General features: G+C 38.9%; 1 protein-coding gene across 27 annotated transcripts in view; it reads right to left on the bottom strand.

Annotated features, from left to right (window-relative positions):
- Positions 1–23,809, bottom strand: part of MED12L (mediator complex subunit 12L) — a 364,359-nt gene that overhangs the window by 13,262 nt on the left and 327,288 nt on the right. For 17 of the 27 annotated variants that reach the window (XR_014076860.1, XR_014076861.1, XR_014076862.1 and 14 more), the window contains 5 exons: positions 22,688–22,899; positions 7,255–7,344; positions 5,143–5,372; positions 3,306–3,462; positions 385–498 (listed from right to left, as the gene is read on the bottom strand). Coding sequence is in view for 22 of the 27 variants with exons in the window: in XM_081570462.1 (XP_081426588.1) it covers positions 385–498; positions 3,306–3,462; positions 5,143–5,372; positions 7,255–7,344; positions 22,688–22,899 (803 nt within the window). In the remaining 5 variants the exon portion in view is untranslated. The remainder of the gene's footprint in view (positions 1–384; positions 499–3,305; positions 3,463–5,142; positions 5,373–7,254; positions 7,345–22,687; positions 22,900–23,809) is intronic. The other 10 variants (XM_081570476.1, XM_081570478.1, XM_081570479.1 and 7 more) reach the window with 2 other exon arrangements.

The following is a 23,809-nucleotide window of genomic DNA, read 5'->3' as shown; positions in this document are numbered from 1 at the left end:
AAACTCAAAGCCAAGTACGATAATCTTCTAAGCATACCCATTGTAAGTTATCATTTTAACACTGTTTACAAAAAACTTGGTTTCTCAATATAAACATTTTGTCCATGGAATGGAGAGGTCTAAAGAAATTTGAAAAGGAAAAATTATATGACCTACTGAACCCTAAATATTTATTTATACCTTCCATGAAAATAAATATACTGACTACAACAGTAACACAATCCTTCTCTGATAAAGTTCTAGGGAGGAAACTAGCAGGGTATATTTAGGTTTTTTCAGTTCTTAACAATCTTATGGGACATGAAAAAATGCAATCTGCCTTTGAAGAACCCCAGCAAAAAAAAAAGAAACCCGCATGTTTGGTTTTGAAATGTTAGGCCTTACCAGAGGCTGCTGGGGCTGCATTGTTTGGAGACCAAGGGTCTGACTCTGGGTCTGCGAGGACCCCTGAGGCTGGGGGGGCTGCTGGGGCTGGGGGGGCTGCTGGGGCTGCTGCATCTGGAAAGAAAGAAAAAGAATTACACAGCTAATGTAGGAGGTTAATATCATTCCATGGAGAAAGAAATGGCAACCCACTCCAGTATTCTTGCCAGGAGAATCCCAAGGGCAGAGGAGCCCGGCAGGCTACAGTCCATGGGGTCGCAAGAGTTGGACACGACTTAGCGACTAAACCACCACCACCACAATATCATTCCAATTTCCTCCCCCAATATACCTTCTATCTGATTACTCTGTTCTAACAAAGATGACATGCACCTGCCTCCTCCATCTTTTTCTTGCCACACGTCATTCATCCTTCAAGGGCAATATCCAAGTCTGCTCCTCCACACACTCTCAGACTACTCCAACACTAAGGATCTCCTCTCCTGTAGTCACAGTGATCATGGTTAAACCACCTGACACCGTCCAGGGACATTCTCTGTACTTAACCATTTCCATTCCTTTCGTGCCATTTGCTCTTCCACATATTTTATCCCATCTTATGCTAGCAGGTAAAACAAGGACTGCTCACTAGTTATCTTTTCATCCCTTATGACACCCAAAGGAACGCCTGAATTTATTTTTTTTTTAAAAGAAGACTTAGATGTGAGAAGTTCTGGTGTAAATTACGAGCATAAAATTGTAAGCTTATGTCCATGAACGTTGGCTCAAATATATGGCTCTTGGAAAACACCTCCAAGTCACAAAAGAAATACAGACTAGACATCCAACAGGTGGGACGCCACAAAGGAGCAGAAAATAGTAGGAGGTAGTTTGTCTCGAACTTTAAAATCTCCTCCACCCAAACACTTCATCCTGATGATGTTAGCACCAGACTTCTTTTCATCTTCTGCATTTTCCACTTGGTTGGCATACTCTCCCCAAAATTATCTTCTTTAGGGCAAGGTAATCAATGGCTATTGTCAGATGGCACTTTTCTCTAAGTGACAAGGGTCCTGGATTTGGAATCCTAGCTGAGGTCTGGGTGGACCATTTCCACCATGAAAAATATAAGTTGGATCAGAAATACAGCAACTGTAATAGGAAGCCAATTCTCCATTGGGCTCTCTGCGAACCTGTTCAGGAAAAGTCAACCCAACTTTGTAATTATTAATCTGTCTCTTTATGGAGGAAGCTAATCACCAAAAAAGGAATATGTGTAAATTGGATGCAGAAACAAATCATTTTTCCTAATCTCCAAGGAATGTGCAGGTAATGAAAAAATTATTAGAACGACATTATCATGTGAATTGGGTTAAAGAGTACACAGTAACCAATAAGAAAGATTCTCAAAACTTGCAGTAAAAAATACTAGTGGAAGATAGGAAGTGGTAAATTAATAATGTAACAACATTCCTCTGTGATTTGGAAATGAGAAATTTTAAAACAGAGGAAAATGTAAACACCATAGAAAGTTCTGAAACCTATCTTCAGAACTTGGGAAAAACTGTGATTCAAGAAAATATCACTACAAGTATTAATAGTCATATTAACGATAGTATTACCAAATAAGTGCTTTACTTGTATTTTTTAATTAGATTTTCACTATACATGTAAGAAGTGGGCACTATAATCATTTCCATTTTACTTATGACAAAGCTAAAGATTAGAGGGGTTCTGACCACATTGGAGATTATGTGTATGCAGTGAGTGGGGATGGCCACCTGTAGGCCACACTCCCCAAAATCAATTACCATACGTTTTCTCAATTTTCCACATGTTAACAGGTGAAAACTGGGATGTAATTCACAGCATCTTATAATTGTGAAGCGCAGTTTTGTTGAAGACTTGTGTTGGCTTCAATCTGTCCACCTCATGGCACTGCCAACCAGAATTCTTTGGATCATACTGAATTCAGATCTGAAACCCATTTCAGCTAATGGTTCAAATATTTTCTTCCCACCATCAGTGTCAAGGTTAAGACATGAAAGTTCCTCTGCTGCTCCTTTCTGCAGGACTAGTTAATTTCTCATTGACCTCACATGATGACTATAACCCTTGGGTATCCCAGTTTTACCGGAGTTCGCATTCCTGGTGTTGCTTTCTTCTCCTTTCTTAGAAATACATAAAAGGACAGTGCATCTTAAGTTGGATTGTTGATAAGGTTAGAGTTCACTGTATAGACTCATTGAGCAATTTCCAATCCAATAACACAGGACAAGCTTGCTGATAATAAAGAGAAATGGAACTGGCAAACATAATAGCTTGCATTCCCTAATCAAGGGATGCAGAAGTCAGAATGTGTCGAGAGGAAGAGTTCTTTATTTAGGAGACTCAAATATTTATGATGAATAAGCAAAGGGACAACTGTCTGGATACTACCAGAGACAAGATGAAATATCCCTTTGAAACATCCTTCTTACATCACTCCAACTTCACAGCCCAATCAGACTAGAAGTGTTAAACAGAACATTTACAGGCATTACAGGCCCCTCTAGAAATATGATGAAAACTCTGGACAACTCAATTTAAAAAAAAGAAAAACACACAAGAAATTTTGAACTCAAATCACATGGTCTGTAGCTAAACAGTGACTGGGGAAACTGAGGCTTACACTATTAAGATAAAGGCATCCAGTTACCCTCCCGAATCTTTGTGAACAGCAAAGGGCTGTCTACATTATGTACTCTCCTGCCTACAACAACCTGGTGGATGCACAGAGGAAGGAAGACCCCTGCCAAATTGGAACTAAATGACACCAATTTAGCTCCTAATGTCAAATACACAGGATTCCTTGGAACTCAGAAATTATAGTCTGAAGCATCTGTTATTTCTTAAGGCTGCTGAGGATCCTACCCACAATTCACTCACTCCCAGCCCCCTACCTGGAGGAGCCTCTGCTGCTGTCGAACCTGTGGCTGTCTGGGTCTCATCGGGTCCTGAGACAAGGGCACTGAAGGAAGGTTTGGATGTGCGGAAGTCAGCACCGCATCGATTCCTCCACCCACCAGAGGGCTCTGCTGAAGCGACTGATGATTCAGCCTGGTAAAGAAGAAAGAACTCGTTTTCAGGCCCAAGTGTACTGTCAAAGTTTTTAGTCAGTGCCGTGGGAGCCGTACACACACTCACAAAGAAACCATTATGTTCAGTAATCACTTTGTACAATTCAAATGCAATAAAGGCCAGCGGTGAAGGTCATCTAGATTCTCAGGGACACATGGTATCACCTGACAAGGGACAGCAAGTATACTTACTACTTACAGTAAGACTGCAACATGGATAAATTATTTTTTAAAAATGTTCTGATAGTTTCTAATAAGTGACATTAACCGAGCATTTTACCTGGAGCAGGCGCTGTGGGAAAAATTTGAAATCTGTTATTTCGTTTACTACCCCCACAGCCCTCCTTCGTGTTCAGCAGTTTTGTTAGCCCTACTTTTAAAGTGAGAAAACAGAGCTAGAGAAGTAAGTTACCAAAGGTAGTAAGACAGCAAATGGCACAGGTGGGATTTAAACCCAGAACTTTGGAGTTCTGAAGTTCAATTTCTTAGGCAGTATGGTATGTTGCCACTTACCAGACAAATAACAAACACAATGCATGTTTTCTAAATTTATTCATGTTCCCACATGTGCTGCCATCAACCGTGCCAATTTTCCAAACAGTGATTACTTGGGAGTTGACCTGCACTCTTTGATGGTAACACACAAGAGCAAAGCTGCTGTCCATGGGAGAGCAACATTCGGACATTCCGCAGGAAACTCAATTCCCCTAGACCGATGCCATGCAACAGAACATTCTACGGTGACTGCATCTGCGCTGTCCAGTAAGACAGCCACTGGCCACTAGCTACACAATTTCTGGGTCTCAGTGCAAAACAAGAATGCAGGGCTCTCCGATCAAAAATGAGTAAGAATTTCAAGTGAGTGACAGCAGAGCATTAATAGTGACCACACAGGCCTCTCTAAACACATAGCCCTGCCTCACTGCACAGATCACATATCTTCAAAGCTGGTCCTGTTGGCCACATGTGGTTAATGAACACTTGAGATGTTACTACTGTGACTGAGAACTCAGGAACAACATTTTTAAACTTAACTTGGATTAGTCTAAATTAAAACAGCCCATGTGGCTAGTGGTTAGTCTAATGGACAGTTCAGTTATACACTATGTCTACAACTTCCCGTTAAGCAAGACTGAGTAAGAGACATTCATGGCCCTGTTTTGCCAACCATTTCTGAAGTGGAAAAGGTAAAAACTGAGATATGTAACAGTAACAGAACTGTTGTGCACACCACGTATGATGAGAACTAGAATCACAGGCTTTAAGGTGCCAATCAACATATTCTAGTAAGTAAGGCATTGCTAGGGATAAGCAACAATTTTTTATCAATTAAAAAAAGGTTTTAACAATTTAAAACCTTTTTATGAAAGAGAAGGAAAAAAGAACACTGGAGCTAACATAGCATTATCACTGAAAAATATTACACAAATACTAAGAGAGATGTGAGTCCAACAATAAGCCTTGAATGAAATAAACAAGGTGAGGCATTGCTTCTTTTGAACCACGATCTGGATGCTGCTAAAAATGAGACGACAGAATGAAAGTGATGTGGAAATATGCAAGCTCATAAGAACAATTATAAAACACCATGTCCTAAGGGAAGCACAGTAAAGATGAGGATTTGAGTGGCCACCACTGTCATCATTTCCACATGCATCACCTCTGGGAGCCGGTCAGGGGCTGCAGGTATGGTGACGCCTGCTGCTGAACGTAGCCGCTCGGCGGCTGCTGCATCTGTCTGAGTCTTTCCATGAGCGCTGGGTTGGCGTGAGCGGCCGGATAGGTTCTGGAATTATAGGTAGGAGACAGGACCACGCTGCCAGCCTGCTGCTGAGGGGTCTGCTGCAAAGGCATCTGGGTTCCATACATTGTGTAGCCCTGGGGCATGGTCTGCAGGCAGGCACAAGGGAAGAAGTCAACGTTTCCATTTACCAGCTTTCCTATCACTAAGACACACAGGGCAAAAACAAAGCCAGGAGGAGCTCCCTGAGATGTGCTGTTCTCCAAGGCTCTTTTAACTGAAAATATGAGGAAGACTACTCTTGAGGCCAAGAGAAGAGTCAGAAAATTCTAGGATGAATTTCTGTGCTGATTCACCAGAAAGTTCAATTATAAAACATGAATCCTCATTTGGCTAAGCAATCAGTTTTAAGCTCAGATGCTTGTTTTCCGGAAAGGAAAGGCATGTTTCTGCATAGAAATAATCAGGCAAGCATGCATACCTCTAGTGCACACATGATATCAGTGTTCAACAGATTTCAAGCATCATTAATGCTGTTTCAGAAAAGCTACACATACTCAAGGCAAATAAAAATAATGGAGTATACTTTCCTAGTATGGTATGTAACTACACTTCCTTGGGTCTAATGAATTTGCCTATAGTAACTAACCATTTAACAAAAAAGAAGAAAAGTCATTTAACCAGAGAATGAGGGTGTCACTGAAAGTGAAAGTGTTAGTTGCTCAGTTGTGTCTGACTCTTTGTGACCCTATGGACTGTAGCCTGCCAGGCTCCTCTGTCCATGGGATTTCCCAGGCAAGAATACTGGAGTAGGTTGCCATTCCCTTCTCCAGGGGATCTTTCCAACTCAGGGATTGAACCTGGGTCTCCTGCATTGCAGGCAGATTCTTTACCGGTAGTCTGAGCCACCAAGAAAGCCCACTGAGGGTGTCATTAGTGAGTATTTGATACCCTTGGGCTCTGGTTGGACAGTAGCCTGTTTCAGCACTCTATAATATCATCAGGATACTCAATTTCTCCATTCAACATTCTATAGTGGCTGTTTCTTCAAATCTTGACACCTGATATAAATGAAAAGCTTTAGGTTCTGCTGGATCATCATCTATAATATACAGAACAGAGTGCTGATTAAAACAGAAGAGGACCACTCTTCAGGTCCTCTAAGTACCACATTTCAAGGTAGCTGAATGGCTCTAACTCGGAAGATAGAGTGATGGACAATGACCTTCTTGCAGACAGCACGCAGGGATGCAGGCCATGGGGCTTGGTGCCCATGAAGGCCAATCTCAGCCTTCCTTTCAGCTGTGGAAACAGTGTGAACTGCTGGCCCCAACTAGAGGTCTTGCCAACATCCCTGGCTTCCTGATTATGAGAAGGGTAGAGTGAAAGGATGTGGAGGCAGAAATGACAAAAGTATTAGAAAAAAATAGCTCAAGATTTGCATTACATTAAGGCAAACCTATCATTTGCTGAATAACTACCGTGTATCTAGTGCTTTTCTAGTTCTATAGGTGGTCTTAAATCCCCACAATGTTCATTTCTATTTTACAGAGACAGAAATCGAGATTCAGAGTAACTCTCACAATGTTACACAGCTTAGAGGCTGTCAGGAATTTTGTCAGGTATGATGCCAAGGCCAATCTCCTTATTCTACCATGATTCCTCTTCAAAGCTATCTTTAAGTATCATAAAATTCCATCATAAATTACATCATTATGTATTATAATGTAAGTACTATCGGACTATTAACCATTTCAATATCTATCATCATTAACATAAAGTTATGAATTGATATTTCTAATTCATTTCTAACAATTTCCTAAAATGTTTTATGCCCTTTAATCAATCCCCAGACTTGTTTAATAATCACTGGTAAAGAATTTCTGTGAAATGTCAATTATAATCTATAGGCAGAAGACATGACTAAGTTCCATACCCCATAAAGGAACTGATACCCTACTTACTTGATTCCCCCCTTCAAATAAAGAGCATTAAAAATCCCAGTAGCATCTACAAAGCAAACATGGGTACCTGTGCTTGCTGCAGTCCTGGATACTGGGGGAGCTGAGGGGAGGGCCGGGCCTGAGCAGCAAAGAGAGCAGCCTGGTCCCCTGGCTGACCCTGGAAAACAAAGCCGAGGTGGCTCTTGATCATAACAGCAAGGGTGTGATGCGAGCTCCGGGTTCATAACCGCAAAAACCCATGACACCAAACCTTACGTGAGAACAGCACTTGCAGATTCCAAACAGTATTAAATACTATTTCTCATCAATTTCCTACTGACACTCGAGATTGTCGCACTTATCATTTCTTCCCAAGAAGACTACAGCTATCCCAGATGATAAGACATACATAAACACAAGTCAAAATATTCAATGGCCTGCTCATCAGAGAGAATCTGAGACAGCTTTCCTGTACACTCCAGGGTACAAATGCCCCTCTAGAGTAAAAGGTATGAGTTTCTTAAGTGTGAAATCTGAAACCACAGAATTGCCTCATCCTGTGCCCATCAATTAAGAGAACATATGGTACATACAAATGGCATATACAATCTTCATGACTTTTTAATGATATTTCTTCAGAGGGACCTAAAAATTGTCTATTTAGCCACATATGCAAGGGAAGAATTTAGTTATCTTTTATGACTCTAATAACCAATAAAACCAATTAAATTTTATAATAAGTTAATAGCAAATGCAATTCTAACCAAATGCAATATAAAATAAAACCAATTAACATCTGTTCACCAGTCTTAATTTAATACATGTTTTCGCCTGGGGAAACTATATTCCTAAAAGCAGCTATATGTATTTTGTGTTTTGGCAGCAGAAGCCATTTCACAGAAGTGTGCAGTATTAATCATAGGAAGAGGACTAGCTTCTGACCATCCGTTGGTTTTCTCCAGGACTTACTAATTATAAAGAAATAGGATTTATTCTAAGATATTTTCATTTTATATTCTAGATGTTCTCATTTTTTTAAAGTGTTAAAATATAGTAATGTAAAACCAATTTTAACGTTCTTGGAAAGAAGCACAGATATTTCTGGCAGGAAAAAAGGTATAAACATTTAGCTTAAGACAGAGAACACCAACACTTACTAGGCATCTATTACATGCCTGGGACAAGGCTTCTTTTTCATGTCTCCATTTTCTCACAGGAAAGCTGCAGGGAGGGAACTTAGTCCCCATTTTCTTCAGACAGGAAAAGTCAGGCTCAGAGAGCCTAGGCAGCTTAGCAAACTCACCCAGTTAAACTGGCCAAGCCCTTAGCACCCACGTGAGCCTGCCTCCAAAGCCCAGGGTTTTTTCCATGATGATAAGATGCCTTCATATGTGATATCAAGAATGAAAATACTTAAAATTTCATCTGGCGCTTATTCTTTAGGGATGTATGGCCTCTTAAATTCACCCCAATAAGACAACAAAAGGATAATCTTTATTAAGACTTGTTAGTGAGATTCTGAAATGAATGTATACATCAGATAGTGAAGCATTTTTCTCTGATCCCCACATATAAAATCACTTGAGGGCATTTAAGAAACTTTGGCCTCTCCTAAGGTGACTGTCCACACATACATGGACCAGACATAAATTTCTGAAAGTATCTACTATGGTATCTATACATAACAGCTTCAACAAGAATGTAACATTCCAGTGTAGGGTACCGTGATGATACTCTGAGATTTTAGCTGATTAATTTACTAAGTGCAATTATATCTCTATTTGCTTGTTGTTGTTCAGTCGCCACGTCATGTCTGACTTTTGTGACACCATGAACTGCAGCAGGCCGGCTTCCTTGTCTTTCACAGTCTCGCAGAGTTTGCTCAAACTCATGTCCACTGTATCAATGATGCCATCCAACCATCTCATTCTCTGTTGCCTCCTTCTCCTGCCCTCAGTCTTTCCAGCATCAGGGTCTTTTCCAATGAGTCAGCTGTTCGCATCAGCTGGCCAAAGTATTGGAGCTTAAGCTTCAGCATCAGTCCAGCCAGTGAAATTCAAGGTTGATTTCCTTTAGGATGGACTGGTTTGATCTCTTTTCTGTCCAAGGGACTCTCAAGAGTCTCCTCCAGCACCACAATTCAAAAGCATCAACTCTTTGGCGTTCAACCTTCTTTATGGTCCAACTCTCACATCCATACATGACTACTGGAAAAACCACAGCTTGGGCTAGATAGACCTTTGTCGGCAAAGTGATGCCTCTGCTTTATAATATGATGTCAAGGTCTGTCACAACTTTTCTTCCAAGGAGCAAGTGTCTTTTAACTTCGTGGGTGCAGTCTCTGTCTGCAGTGATTCTGGAGCCCAAGAAAAAATATCTGTCACTGCTTCCACAGAAAAATACCCCAAGCTCCCTCTAGGAGAGCACATGTCACGGTAGTGTGCCCATCTGGAGCATACAAGGATCGCCCTGACCTATCCAAATAGCACTCAATCCTCCAAACACTAAGCCAGTGAGTCATTAAATCAACCAGATCTTTACATGACACTTCTGGAATCTGTGCTCGCTGACAGCATCATCCAAAGTCCCTGAAACATACTGCTGTGCTTCTTGGTGGGGACAACATATGTAAATTATCATTTTTACACAAGAAAAGAACAATGAATTATTTATGTGAGTTAGAACCTTGAGATCCCTAAGTGGTCTAAAATGCCCATGCCCTTTTTTGGCTTGGAGGTAAACAAGATACAATCCACAGATCTTTTCTAGCTCTTCACTCTTACTTTGCTTCCTAAAGAATCTTATAAAAGTAACTGATTTATATGTCAGGGGACAGGAGGACCAAAATACTAATAGGGCAAGTATCTGAGTTACTGAGCAATATTCTTTTATTGACAAATAGTTGAGACTGTGGAAATTTAAGAAATATGAATTGTAAACTATTTCCATTTTTAAAATCACAAAATTAACATTCAAGAAAAAGCATTTTAACTTTGGAAACAAAGCAAGAAGGGGTAAAAAATTTCTATAATTCATGCATTCTTCAGTGAACCATTTTTAGTCCAAAGGTAAACTGCTTATTTATAAATAGACTGTGTTTCTTCCCAATGCTATTTTTTGCCCAACTCACTCCTTAAGTGTAGGAGGTAAGGGTTCTAACATTCAATAGTCTCCCTGAGCAAATCACAAATACCTCACATCAGCCAGCACTCCCCAAGGGCTTTATAGTCCTATAGTCCTATTTGCCCTGAATGAAAAATATCCCTCTTTTCCCAAACTGAAATGATCTCCTGCTGTTATCTGATTTTTTTCCCCAGAATAATGCCAGGAACAAATCATTTCAATTTGTAGAGATATTCAATCTGTTGAGTAAAGAATAGATGACCAAGAAGTTCTTTAGTAACTTTTGTTGTTTTTGTTGTTGTTCAGCCTCTCAGTTGCGTCTGACTCTTTCAGACCCCTGGACTATAGCATGCCAGGCTTCCCTGCCCTTCACTATCTCTTGGAGTTTAACTTAAAAGATGCTGAATGAGGACCAATCCTCCAATGTGGGAATAAGTAAGAGAACTAGAAATTGAAATTTAGTGAAAGTCTTAAAATATTAATAGGATGGTTTTGCTGCATTCAGGAAGGGACTACATAATGTATCGTCCAAACTGGGACAGGCCAGGGGAACAGGGCGGAGACCACTTCTGGCAAATCATGACTTAGGGTCACCTTTGTCACATGTAATCTATTTATCTGTTTATTTTATTTATTTTCCGAAAACTATCTAGGCTTTATTTGATTAAAACAAAATCAGTTCCTACCACTGTATCTGGCATATAGTAAGTCTCAATAAGTATCTATTGAGGAAATCTAAGATTTAATTTAGTTTATCTGCTAAAGAAGAGATCCAGAGGTAAATTGAGATTTATATCTCAGCATAAATTAGTTTGCCAAGTGCTTTCCAAGTGTCCCATGTTTTTGAGAGTCATCTTTTGTTTTAAAAACTCACTTTTCAATTCAATTCTTAGCATCTGTCATTCTAATGATTTCTTCTTTCAGTTTATTAGTACCTAGAGAGTAGCTCAACTGCCCTCTCATTCCGCTTAACTGAAACAATCAGAGGCAACATTCACTTCACGTTATTGTGAGCGTGAAGGGCAGTTCAGGAGGCTGGTTTCTGATGGAGTATTTGTGTCTAGCCAGGTGCCACACTGTGCTCTGGCTTCAGCTTCCCTGGCTCAGGTACCCAATTTACAAGTGCCAAGGGAGTAAGAAACAGTTAACTGGGCAATTCTGACAGCTACATGAACCCACCTCTACCCTGCGACCCAAGGTACATACCCACAAGGTAAATTTACCTGTAAATTCCTACAAGGTAAATTCCTACTATCTTTGTTTTTAAACACTTTGCTTTAGGTTTGGCTCTGGATAAGAAATAGCAATCTATTTTATTTTCTAAAATTTCCACTGCCTAAAAACTTTTTAAAAAGCTGTACTGTTCAATAATGACTCTTCTTCCTGGCCTTTATAAGAACAAGTCTCTCTCATACTGCTTTATTTTTAATTAGACAAGAGAGTATCTGAGCTCAGACAGACATAGACTGAAAACCTCCTGCATGACTGGAAATGAATGAATGCAGTAGGTTTAAAATTTTTGATAAATCATATCCTCAAAGACAATTTCCAATCTTCTGGGTCATCTTCTTTCCATGAGTTCACTCTAAGTCAACTGAGACAATGTGAGGCTCTCTTTCTAAGGAGAACTGGTGATGACTCCGATTAGCAGACAGTGAGCATTACAATCAGCAGCACTTGAGGATCAGGAAACTTCTCTCCACTTAATTCACTAGTAATGATATTTTCAAATTTCTATTTAGCAACTTGCCAATACTATTTAAGGGTTGTGAGGAGAGAGAAGTGTTGTACCTGAAAAACCACAGCCAGATTTTGTGACTCTTAAAATGCTGTTTTGTGTTTCTGAAAATGCTGATTTAGGAATAATAATAAAGGTCACCCAAAGAGAACCAGTGGGTAATGTTTCAAACTACTTGTTTGTAAGGTACTGAGTAATGGTGTCCAAGGATAAACAACAAACGGTGTGAACTAAAAGCTTTGGCATCACATTACACAGGTATATTTTGATTGCAGACCAAGATAAGCAGAAAATTCTTTAATCAAAAGGGGTCTTGCTGACCACTGTGCTTGATTCTTTCATAAAGTTTTCACATCAAATATAACTCGGTTGGTGATCAATTAACAGTAACATTAACTACTGGGACAAACAGGTTCATTTTGAAATAAACACACTTCAATAATAAACCTCAATAACAATAAACAACTGTTAAGTGCTCATAAATGATGAATAAAACATTGATTAGTCAAATATATGCATTCATTAAATTTCTAATATTGGAGACTATTAAAGAAAGATAAGAATAGTGAAAAGGACAGCAAAGATATATACACACATTTCCATTTATTTGAGTGAATATGTAGGTTATATATAACCCTTTAACTTTAAATACTTGATGAACAAAATATTTTGTCTATTTTTTAAAAAGTAAAATCAATGATAAATGCAAATTATATTGTTTAAATTACATTATTATCTGAACAATAATTGCCCTACAGCAAACATAAACTATATGCAAGGTATTTTAAAATTTGATAGTTTAATTCAAGTTTTTAAACAAACAGAAACTTTGCTTGCTCTCTGTACACTACAAATATCAGGAAAAACTGATAGAAAAATTGTTTTCAGAAAAGTCTGCAAACTTTCCTTTGCCTAAAGAATGATTAATGAAATGCCTACATGGCAGTATTTCATCACCTAAATATTGTCAAAGTTGTATATGCAGTTAAGGATATTTTCACCAATGTACAGAAAATGTTACCCATTAAATTCGTAGTGAAACGAGTTGACTTACATTCACATCTGAGATGTGTGCTCTGTTTTATTCTAATGCTTCTTGGGTTTATGTTGTGGGTTGGCTACCTGATATAGAAACCTATAAGTAATTTAATGCAAAACATGCATTCTTAGCTAGCCCAGGCAAAGCGGTAGAGATGAGGTCTTATGACATGCATGCACAAGACCTACGCTCAAAAAAAAAAAAAAATCTTCTCCATACAGGAAAGAAAACAGAGATGATGGGTTCTGTTGAGAATTTCGGAAGAACCAGTGAGTGGGATGTGATGAGTAGGGCATTTTCATAACCACAGTTTTCATTATCTTGCATTGGCCTATGAGTCAGCATGCCATGCGTTCCTCCACTAATGATGTGAGTTACCACAGAGAGAAGCAAGAGTTCGGCAATAGATGGGTTTGAAAGTGGGACTGAGATGATGGTGCATGAACTCGCCTATGTTCCCAAGCCCAGGACACAAACGTTCACTGGTTTCTATACCATACATGTATATGATGGGAAGCACGAGGCAATCAAAGGGGACAACTTCCAGAAATAAATTCTGTTGAAGTGAACATGGGCAATGCATTCATGATTTTGTGTCACGGTCTCAAACATAAACCAAGTGAGTAACAGTGAAATGAAGACTGTAATTATTACCAGCTATAGAGGAATAACCTGCTTCTCATTTTGATGTTCAAAGAGTAATGCTATAAACGTTTACTTAATTAAAAAAAAAAAAGAAAGAAAGAAAGAAAAGAAAGTATAAGGAATGACAGCAGGGGTGTTACCATTATGTTGTCAAAGTCTTCCAGAAGGGAGACAGCAGAGTTACAGAAGTCCTACAGAAAGGGGACAGCAAGAAAACGGCAGACAATACAGATAAGATTTTTTATCCTAATGATGTGGGTAGCCAAAACACATAAGAATCAGTTCATCTTAAAACAATGTTTCAGGGAGTCAAGACTTAAAACCCCAGGCCCTAAGATAGATTATATTAATTTATATGCCAAACAATATCACCATAGGCTGGGACACAAATAATATGACAACAGTCATATAATGGAATAGTATCACAACCTGGAGGTTAAATGGGGACAGACAGGAAGTAGAGAAGTGATCAGACCCAGATAACTTCCCAAAACAAAAGGATGCTGGGCCCTCCAGTATAAGCCAAAGAGTGCCTGAGACTTTCCCAGCCCAGAATCAGGGGAGAAGAGCTCAGGACATTTGGGTCACATGAAACAGATGAGACATTAAGTGAACAATCATATATTATTGGAGGAGGTCATTAGATTGCTCCATTGCTAATAAATGCAAATGAAAGCTCAGCATCACTTTAACCACACATTCAATCAACCAAAATAGACAAAAACTATTACAGTGCCACTAGTGTTCACATGCTAACAAGGAATCTATTAATAAAAAGGAAACTCCATGCTGGGGGAAAAAAATTCCTCTTTTTCAAGTCAATGATTTCCTTGCTTAATCATTTTTATAAATGGATTCTAAGTGACATTTTGTTTGAGATATTAAAGTTTTTCTGTTCACTGAGTTTTAGAAATAGAGATGACATAAAAAATTCACAACCTTAATTGAAAAAAAAAGCAGTTTACTATAATAAGAACTAGAAATCACAGGAGGAATTTCCTAAGCAAATAATATCTATTCTCATCATTTTAGGGGTAAGTACATAATTCATTGTATCTATTCATTTGTCTTATATGCAACTCTATCGCCTTTGTATGAGTGGTTCACTTTCTCGCCCCTTACCCCTATCTTCTCTCCATTCATAAAAATCAAGCTGTGTACACTATCTTCAGGATCACTATATTTGCACAATCATAATTTCAGCAAATGACATGGGCACCTTCCTCATCATCCAAGTAAACAGAGAAATACCAGCTATTAAGTAATAAGCAGAGCATCCACTTTCTTGGACACAGTTTCTACCCAAGGAACAAAGTGATAGGTGTTAGCACATATTTACTAGCTCAGTGGGTTTTGTTCTCATAAGTTCATTTTTGTCACTGAGATGTATAAAAATCATAGTCTCTGAGTAAGTTCATGAAAGATTCTTGTCAAAAATCAAGATTTAACAAGACTGATCTGCATACCTTTACCAAATAAGAACCAAATTATTTTGAAATATGTTTAAATTATACAATCAGGTAAATTGCAGAAGAGAAAATTTAAATAGCTAGTAGAGCTATAAAACATGCCTAAACTCACAGGTAATCAGAAAGTGCAAATTAAAATGTCATAATACAATACCATTTCACCAGCTCTGAGTGAGAAAATTAAAGGTTAATCAAAGTTTAGTGAAGATGTGGAGAAAGTAAAACACTCATTCATAACTGATGGGAATCACCACCACTTTGGAAATTAAATCTCCACTTCTACTTCCACATACATACCCTAAAACTCTGCACAAACAGAAGAAGTGTACAAAAATGTTTACTGTAGCATGGTTAACAGTAACAAAAAATTGGAAATAACTTAAATGATCATTAACAGAATGGATAAACGTTAACACTCATAATGAAATAGCACCTAATCAGACAAGCAAATAAAATCAAGTATGTATAACAAAGTAAATATAATTCAAAATTAGTCAACATTAAAAGATACAAAACAATACAATAATACTTACGTGAGGCGATTACATAAAGTTTGAAATCTGAAGGTGATATTATATAATGTTTGTATCAATGGACGCAAAAATAAGTAGCAAAAATATAAAAACAATAATAAGAAAGAAAAACACAAATTCATGATAATGATTACCTCTTTACAGGAAAGAAAGGAAATGACAGGAGACCAGGGGCCTCATCCATGTCTGTCGTATTTATGTTAAAAAAAAAATATCTAGAGCAAATGTGGCAGAACATTATTATTTAATAAAATTAGGTGGTAAGTATACTAGTGTTTGCTCTATCATTATCTCACCTTGTATGTCTGAGAAACACTGCTAGAGAGTGAGTAGGAGCGAAAGACCAGGGGAAGGAAACCCACACCAAGGTGACACCACATCTGTAGGGGAGCTCAGTTACCAGACAAAAAGGATACTGCTTAGCTTAAATGGGCTCTATCAATCCGAGAGGCCTGTTTTCAGGATGTTACAGGGTCACTTCTGCCAAGGCGCTAACAACCCTGGAAGGCCCTGACTCATTCAGTGTTCTTTCATTAAAACCACTGAAATAATGGGTGTCAGTTCCCATTATTGCAGGGACCCCCACCCCTGGCTGGCAACCGGGACTCCCTGCAGAGAGCACTGTGCTGGTGTGGGGGCCTGTTGAATCCCTCTCTCCTCCACACAGTTTCTGGGAGGGTCTCCAAGCTTTCTCTGAACCCAGCCATGCTTGCTGGCAGGGGCGGATGATAATAAGACTTTCTGTAAGGTGCTGCACGCTTCAGTTCTTATCCAACGCCAACATGAAAACAAGCAAACCAAGTGCCAGCTTCAGGATATCCAAGTAACCATATGCTATAACTGAGCACATCATTTTTGCCTGGCAGAAATCTTCCTCTTTAATGTCATGAATATCCTTAGGACTCATTATTTATAGCCAGCAGTGAATTGCTTTCTTCCAAATCTGTTCAATCAAATTAAGATAAACATAACTTTTCTCTCTCTTTCACTGGACTCTCAAACTCTCTAGCATTATTCCAAAGAACACAAGATGACTGTGTACACTGAAAAGGAGAAATCAGGATTAAGTGATATCATAAATCAAGGTAGAAAATTAGGTCCCCTTCCTATGTCAAAGCTTAAAATTCCCTTCAAAACCCCCTTCCCTAGAAGGTTGATAAGGTGGAGGTGGGGAAGGAAGGTATCTCCTATCAGAAGAAAAATATGAGAAATAATAAAAAGGTAACTGGAAAACAACTTAAGCAGCATTTGGCATTATTATAACCAAAATTCTATATTTTACAATAGTTTTCATGGGATATGTGGGAAATAAACTACAACAGTGATACCTTTAATGGTGAAATTGGAATCACTGTTCTAAAGTTTGTATCACAGAATTTAGATGGTAAAAACATAGTGCTCCAAGAAGCCAAAATGACTATGAGGAAAACTAAACAATGATTCTTTTTCCTGGTCTCTTCTACTGGTGTCCACTAAGTACCAGTCATATTAGGACAATGAATGTAAAAGTAAAGCATTGGATGTACATTTATTTTTAGTCCTTAACATATTTAAGAAAATAAAGATCATTTTTATGGGGCAAGGATTTCCTCTGAAATAATACAACTATAAAATAATACTAATAAAACAGTAACATGAAGTATGGCAGCTAACATTTTTTGAGAACACACTATAAGGTAGCCACTGTTCTAAGGGCTGTTACACATATTAAATCATTAATTTCACAAGAAGCCCTATGAAGTAAGTATCGCATTAGCTCCATTTTATAGATGAGCCTCTGGAGCAGAAAGATGACAACACTCGGTCCCATTTCAATAAGGGACACTGAGTAAGGAATGGAGGGAGAGCATTTTCACTTTTCTGGATGAAGACTGTAACTGGGAAAAATAAAAACAAGTTTCCTCACCAAAACATCTTTATGCATGTCAATATGCACTAAAGCCATAAGAAAATACACTTGATTATAATAAGTCATTCCATCAAATAATTTGATTAACAATACCTAACAATATCCATGCTATTTTATATTTAGCACCATTTTTCTAGCACTAGTGTTAATATACAACACTATTAATATATTCCTGAGGAAATGTAAGAACGTTCATTACAGAAAACTGCATGACCAACTGAAGCTGATATATTTGGCCTCTGAAGCAGAATCAGTTACTTTATAATGGGACTCTAGTTTTCCTCATGCATCATCTAAGGCTAGAGATTCCTTTACACATCAACTCTCTCCATTAGATGGAAAGAGGCTAGGATGACTCTGCCAGGTCTGGGACATATCTGGAATTCAAGAGCTTGGGCCTTCTCTGTCCCATCTATGTTTTCAAAACAAGCGTAGCAGAGGTCACTGTTGGGAAGAGTTTCTGGAAGCACTCAAAGGAAGAGCTACAAGATGAATTTGTGGATAAAAATCACATTGCTAAGGATTAAGGTTGCTAAAGATGCTCCAGGGTTGGAATTCCCTGGTGGTCCAGTGGTTAAGAATCTAACTGCCAACATATGAGACATGGGTTCGATCCTTGGTCCAGAAAGATCCCACATGTCATGGAGCAACTAAGCCAGCGTGCCACAGCTACTAAGTCCGCTTCCCCTAGAGCCTGTGCTCTGCAGCGAGAGAGGCCACTGCAGTGAGAAACCAGTACACTCAACTAGAGAGTAGCCTCTGCTCGCTGCAACTGGAGAAAGCCTGCGTGCAGCAATAAAGACTCAGCACAAAATAAATAAATAAAGATTTGTTTCAGGGTTCTGGAAATAGCTGCTCAAAACATGAATTCATTCAATAAACATCTCATAGATTTCTACCCTCTGCTCAGTAAATGAAATGATATGAAGTATTATAAAGACCCAATGCTTGAGCTAAGAAGAGAGGGTCAGCGAGCGGGTGGCGGGTAGGGTGTCATTGTACAACCAGCCTAAGGAGCAGTCACATCCAGGGTTTGGAGGAACAGGTTAGTCTTTAAAAGGATCTGTCACAATACCAAGATCAATTTTGAAAGCTAAGATAATTTGAAATTCTCCATCAAGCTTGTTACATTTAAAAAATTGGATACCTGTAATTAGGAAATTGGTAAGATAAGGAGGAAAATGATACCTATTTTAACTTCTCTAAAAGAAGCCAAAAACTGAGAAAGAAAAAAACACAAATTTTGTTTAAAGCTAGAGAGAATCACATTTTGTGTATGCATTTAACTTGAGAAAATGTTGCTGCCAAAATCAGAATCAACTTTTCTTACTATGAAGCACACAGGTCAGCACTTATTAGAAAACAGCTAATTGCATCAAGAATAAAATACAAAAACAATGTATCAATATCACTTATATTCCATATAATTCTACCTTGAGTTTTTAAAGATTACAGGACAATTTGTTTTCTGCCACAATACCATATTTAGCTAGAGTCTATGTATATTAATCCATGACCATGATCTACTGGGAGAAAGGAAAGGCACTAACATTTCCCTCGGAACCTCCTCAGTGCAGGCATTCTAGAAATGCTACATACAATCTCATCTTCTCTATGGAGCACCACTCCAGCCTGTGTCTGCATCATGTATGCATTCCTCTTCCTTTAAAGAATACTATTTCTCTTGAATAACCAACACTTAAAGAATGATGAGGTAGGAAAAATAAAATGCCTGCTTCTGTTAAAAAAGAATATAGGAGAGAAGCAGAGGTGACTATCATACAGGCATACCTTGAAGATACTGTGGGTTTGGTTTTAGATCACAACAATAAAGCGAATGCTGCAACAAAGTAGGGCCTTGTATGTGGCACTGGTGGTAAAAAACCGGCCTGCCAATGCAGGAGACCCAAGAGATGTGGGTTCAATCCCCAGGTTGGGAAGATCCCCTGGATAAAGTGAGTCATCTGAATTTTTTGATTTCCCTGTGCATCTAAAGGTTATATTTAAACTACACTGTAGGACTTCCCTGGTGGTCCCGTGGTTAAGAATCCGCTTGCCAATGCAGGGCACATGGGTTCGATCCCTGGTCCAGGAAAATACCACATCCTGCAGGGCAACTAAGCCCGTGAGCACAACTACTGAAGCCGGCACACTCTCGGGCTCAGGTTCTGCAACAAGAGAAGCTGAAGGACCACAACTACAGAGTAGCCCCTGCTTGCTACAGCAAGAGAAAGCCCAGGTGCAGCAACAAAAATCCAGAGCAGTCAAAATTATATCAACAAAAATTTAAAAAATAAACCACACCATAGTCTAGTAGGTGAGCAATAGCGTTGTGTCTTTTAAAAACTACATTTTAATTAAGAAATATTTTATTGCTAAAAAATTGTAACCATCTGGGCCTTCAGAGAGTCATAGAAATAACAAAGATCACTGATCACAGATCATCATAACAAATATAATAATAATAAAGGTTGAAATACTACTACTCTATTACTAAAATGTAACAGAGAGACACAAAGTGAGCAAATGCTGTTGGAAAAACAGTCCTGACACTTGCTCAACACAGGGTTGTCAACTTGTACTTACTATAAACCTTCAATTTGTAGTAAGTGCAATATCTGTGAAGTACAACAAAGCAAAGCACAACTAAACAAGGTATGCCAATACAATCACTGGTGTGCAGTTGAGCTTTTACTACTTGAAGAAATAACTTCTGACTTCTCAAGGGAAAAAAGAAAAGAGAAAAGAAAAATCTAAGATGTGATAAAATTACTACAAAAGATTCAGTTAACAAATTATCAGTTAATTCCTGTTAGTATAAGCTGTACAACCTTAGATGGTATAAAAGAATGCCATGCTAAGTTGCTTCAGTTGTGTCAATTCTGTGCGACCCTATGGACTGCAGCCTGCCAGGCTCCTCTGTCAATGTGATTCTCCAGGCAAGAATACTAGAATGGGTTGCCATTTCCTTCTCCAGGGGATCTTACAGACCCAGGGATAGAACCCATGTCTCATCAGTCTCCTGCATTGGCAGCTGGATTTTTTTTTACCACTAGCACCACCTGAGAAGCCCATAAAAGAATAGAGTAACAGGTATTTTTGAGTGGCGTGAATAGTGGGGTCCTATAGGTACATTTTAGGTCATAAATCTACCTCCAAATATGCAAAGACATTTTTGAATACATTAAGATTTTTCTATTGAATTCCCTTTTAAAAAAATTCTTTTGCTTCAGGGGAAACTGCTTCTCACGGCTGATATCAGGAGGTGAATTTTTGAGGACAGACATTTCACCTATAACCAGGATGGTGAGCTGTTCCCCAGTGTTACCACTATAGAGAAATTCAAAACTGAACTCACCAGTATCAGTTTGAAAGTTGGCTATTAATAAGTCAAATAACACCTTGTGATAGAAAGATAGATAAGAAAAAAATTAACATACTTATTGGAAGGTAAATTTTACTTAGGCTTCTATTACTTTAAAAGGGAGCTGAATTCATTCTAGTAGAGTGATTATTCAGCTTCTGGTAAATTTTTTTCTCCCTGAGGTTTGGAAACAGTGGTGTAACTATTTTCCTTCATCCTCAGAAAAAGCTAAAATCCCACTGAGGTTTTGAATGACTCCAAACTTGTTGCTTAGAGAAAAACCAAGGCTTTTTAAATATTTTCATCAAATTCTCATCATTTCTGTGTAAGAAGCAACTTGGGCCCATCTTTCCTAATACCCAGGGAGTCTGAACAATCAGATCTCCCTGGGAGGTCGGGGGAGATGAGCATGCTGTGACTGCTGTTTACATTCTTATGTGGTTCAAACTAGATTGCTGTCTCCTGTCCTTCTTAAAACAAGGGTTAAAAAAAAATTTTTTTTTTTAATGGATCTCTATTAAGACTGCACACCTAACCCTACCACTCCCATCCCCCAAATCACTAAGTGGACTGAATGTAAGTTGGACTAGTGGATGTGCTGTAAGTTGTACAATGGAGGTACGTCTAGAAAGTTACTCCAAATACAAAGACTATTTCTAAAAGCATTGGAATTCCTTGCCAATTTGAAAACCTGTGGTTGTTCTTAGAGCAGGATGCACTTGTAGATTGGCTACTGCCTTTGTGGATCATAAAGTACCTTACTCCTAGGACTGCTGTGAGATCTAAGATAATCAGTACATGAAAGTGCAGTGCTTACAAGTGTTTTGGCAAATAGTAAGTGCTCTCTTAGGGTTAGCAGCTATCATTAGCATCATCAAAGTGCAATTTTCCTAAGAAAACTTGGAAAACACAAAATGAATACGGAAACCAGAAGAAAAAGTCATATTCTCACTTCCTTCTTTTTGTTTTAACGTATTTGTGCAGATTTGCAGTTTGAGTCTGTACGAAGTTTTGTGTGACTTCCACCAATGCTTTGTTAAACAATCACTATTATCCAGAACGTTACAAAAAAATTAGGAAAAAATAAAGATTATTTCTATTTTTGTAGGGCATAAAAATAGAAATAATACAAATCAATAATTAGAGATATCCATATCCTGACTGTTACTTGTAGTCTACTCTTTGCCTTCTATAGATTTTGGTGAGGTATAGAGCCAGAAGTATAAAGCCAAAGTCAGGGCAATGCAGGGCACTGTAGGAGAAAGCCTAAGGAACATCAGTGTTTTGGAGATACAACCTCAAAGTAATACAGCAAATAATGAATGAATCATTTAAGCAGGGCTCAAAGGAGCCCCGCTCCTTTGATGATAATTGTAACAGGGAGTGAGGGCTCAGATAAGGTCATCTCAAGGATAAAATTCTTGCCGCTTCTAAGTGATCAGAAAATCATTAGCTCTTCTTTTTGTTTTCAAGCACACTTTTAACCAACTTAAGACATTTCAAGTTCTTTTTTGATCAATGATAATGGTAACATACAAGGAGGGGAGAACTATGTATAAATCTGTACAAGAGAGATAGATATACGTGCATTCACACAGGTAATCAGGGATGCTGGTGCAGGAAGAATCAGTCACACGCCCACACCCATTCCTTGCTAGAGGAACTAATGAAATGCGGAAGACACTGCTGATCTGGACAAACCTGTTGGAAAGGCCGCGTCTGGGCTTGCCTGAGAAGCCGCTGTTGCTGCTGCTGCTGCAGAAGCTTCATCTGTATCAACTGCTGCTGCGATGTGATGGCGTGCAGAGAAGGTGGCTGCATCATGGCCCCCGAGCGCCGCTGCAGCATGTTGGACAGAGCTTGCTTGGTGTTGGTGGGGACAAATGAACCAGCGGGGTCCAACCGGGAGCCGCCTACAAAAGCAACCAGAAGGAAGGGCTTTCTGTGCATGCGGATGCAACTCTTTCTGATTTTATCAACACACAGAAATCTCACCTTCTGAGCCTCCTTTTAGGAGCACACTGGAAAGTAGAGCACTGCCCCACCCTCTACAAATTTGAAAGATCAGTTATGAATTGCATAAATTCCAGACAATGGGGAGGACGATGTCCAGTGAATGATACTATTTGAATGACTTCTCAGAGGGCCTACTTTGCTTGGTAAAGTGAAACACCTGAGATGCAGAATCCTTGGCACAATTTCAGAATCATGCGGGTTTTAAATTATGTGAGGCCCCCGAGAACATGTTGTGTTTGTTACGCTGTGCTAAGTCGCTTCAGTCATGGCTGACTCTGTGATCCTATGGACTGTAGCCCACGAGGCTCCTCTGTCCATGGGATCCTCCAGGCAAGAATACTGGAGTGAGCTGCCATGCCCTCCTCCAGGGGATCTTCCTGACCCAGGGACTGAACCCAAGTCTCTTGCATCTACTGCACTGGAAGGCAGGTCTTTTATCACTAGCACCACCTGGGAAGCCAAGGAACGTTACTTTTGCAAGATGTGCTGCCTTTTGTAGTGTATTTTGTCAAGTGTGTTAAGCCAGGCAGAGAGACCCTTTTGAAGTTCATGGTATTTAAGTTTTTTTAACATAGCAAAATAAAAATGCCTGTTTTGTGGTAGAGAGGCATGACAATACTTCAAAAACTTGAAATGCTTGGAAACTTCAAATACCATGATTCCAAAGACAAAACACATCTTTTTTGAAGTGCATAACTAAAATAAATAAGAAACGTCAATTACAGTGAGGCTAAAAAAAGCAAATGAAAACCTTAACACATTTGCGTATATAATCTGTCAAATGCCTTTAAGAGGGAAAAAAATGAT

This window comes from Giraffa tippelskirchi, chromosome 2 (assembly GCF_054371585.1).
Source record: "Giraffa tippelskirchi isolate mGirTip1 chromosome 2, T2T-mGirTip1v1.2.pri, whole genome shotgun sequence".
In the NCBI taxonomy this organism is placed as follows: domain Eukaryota; kingdom Metazoa; phylum Chordata; class Mammalia; order Artiodactyla; family Giraffidae; genus Giraffa; species Giraffa tippelskirchi.
Note: the sequence above shows the minus strand (reverse complement) of the source record. Positions and strands in the feature narration are given on the sequence as shown.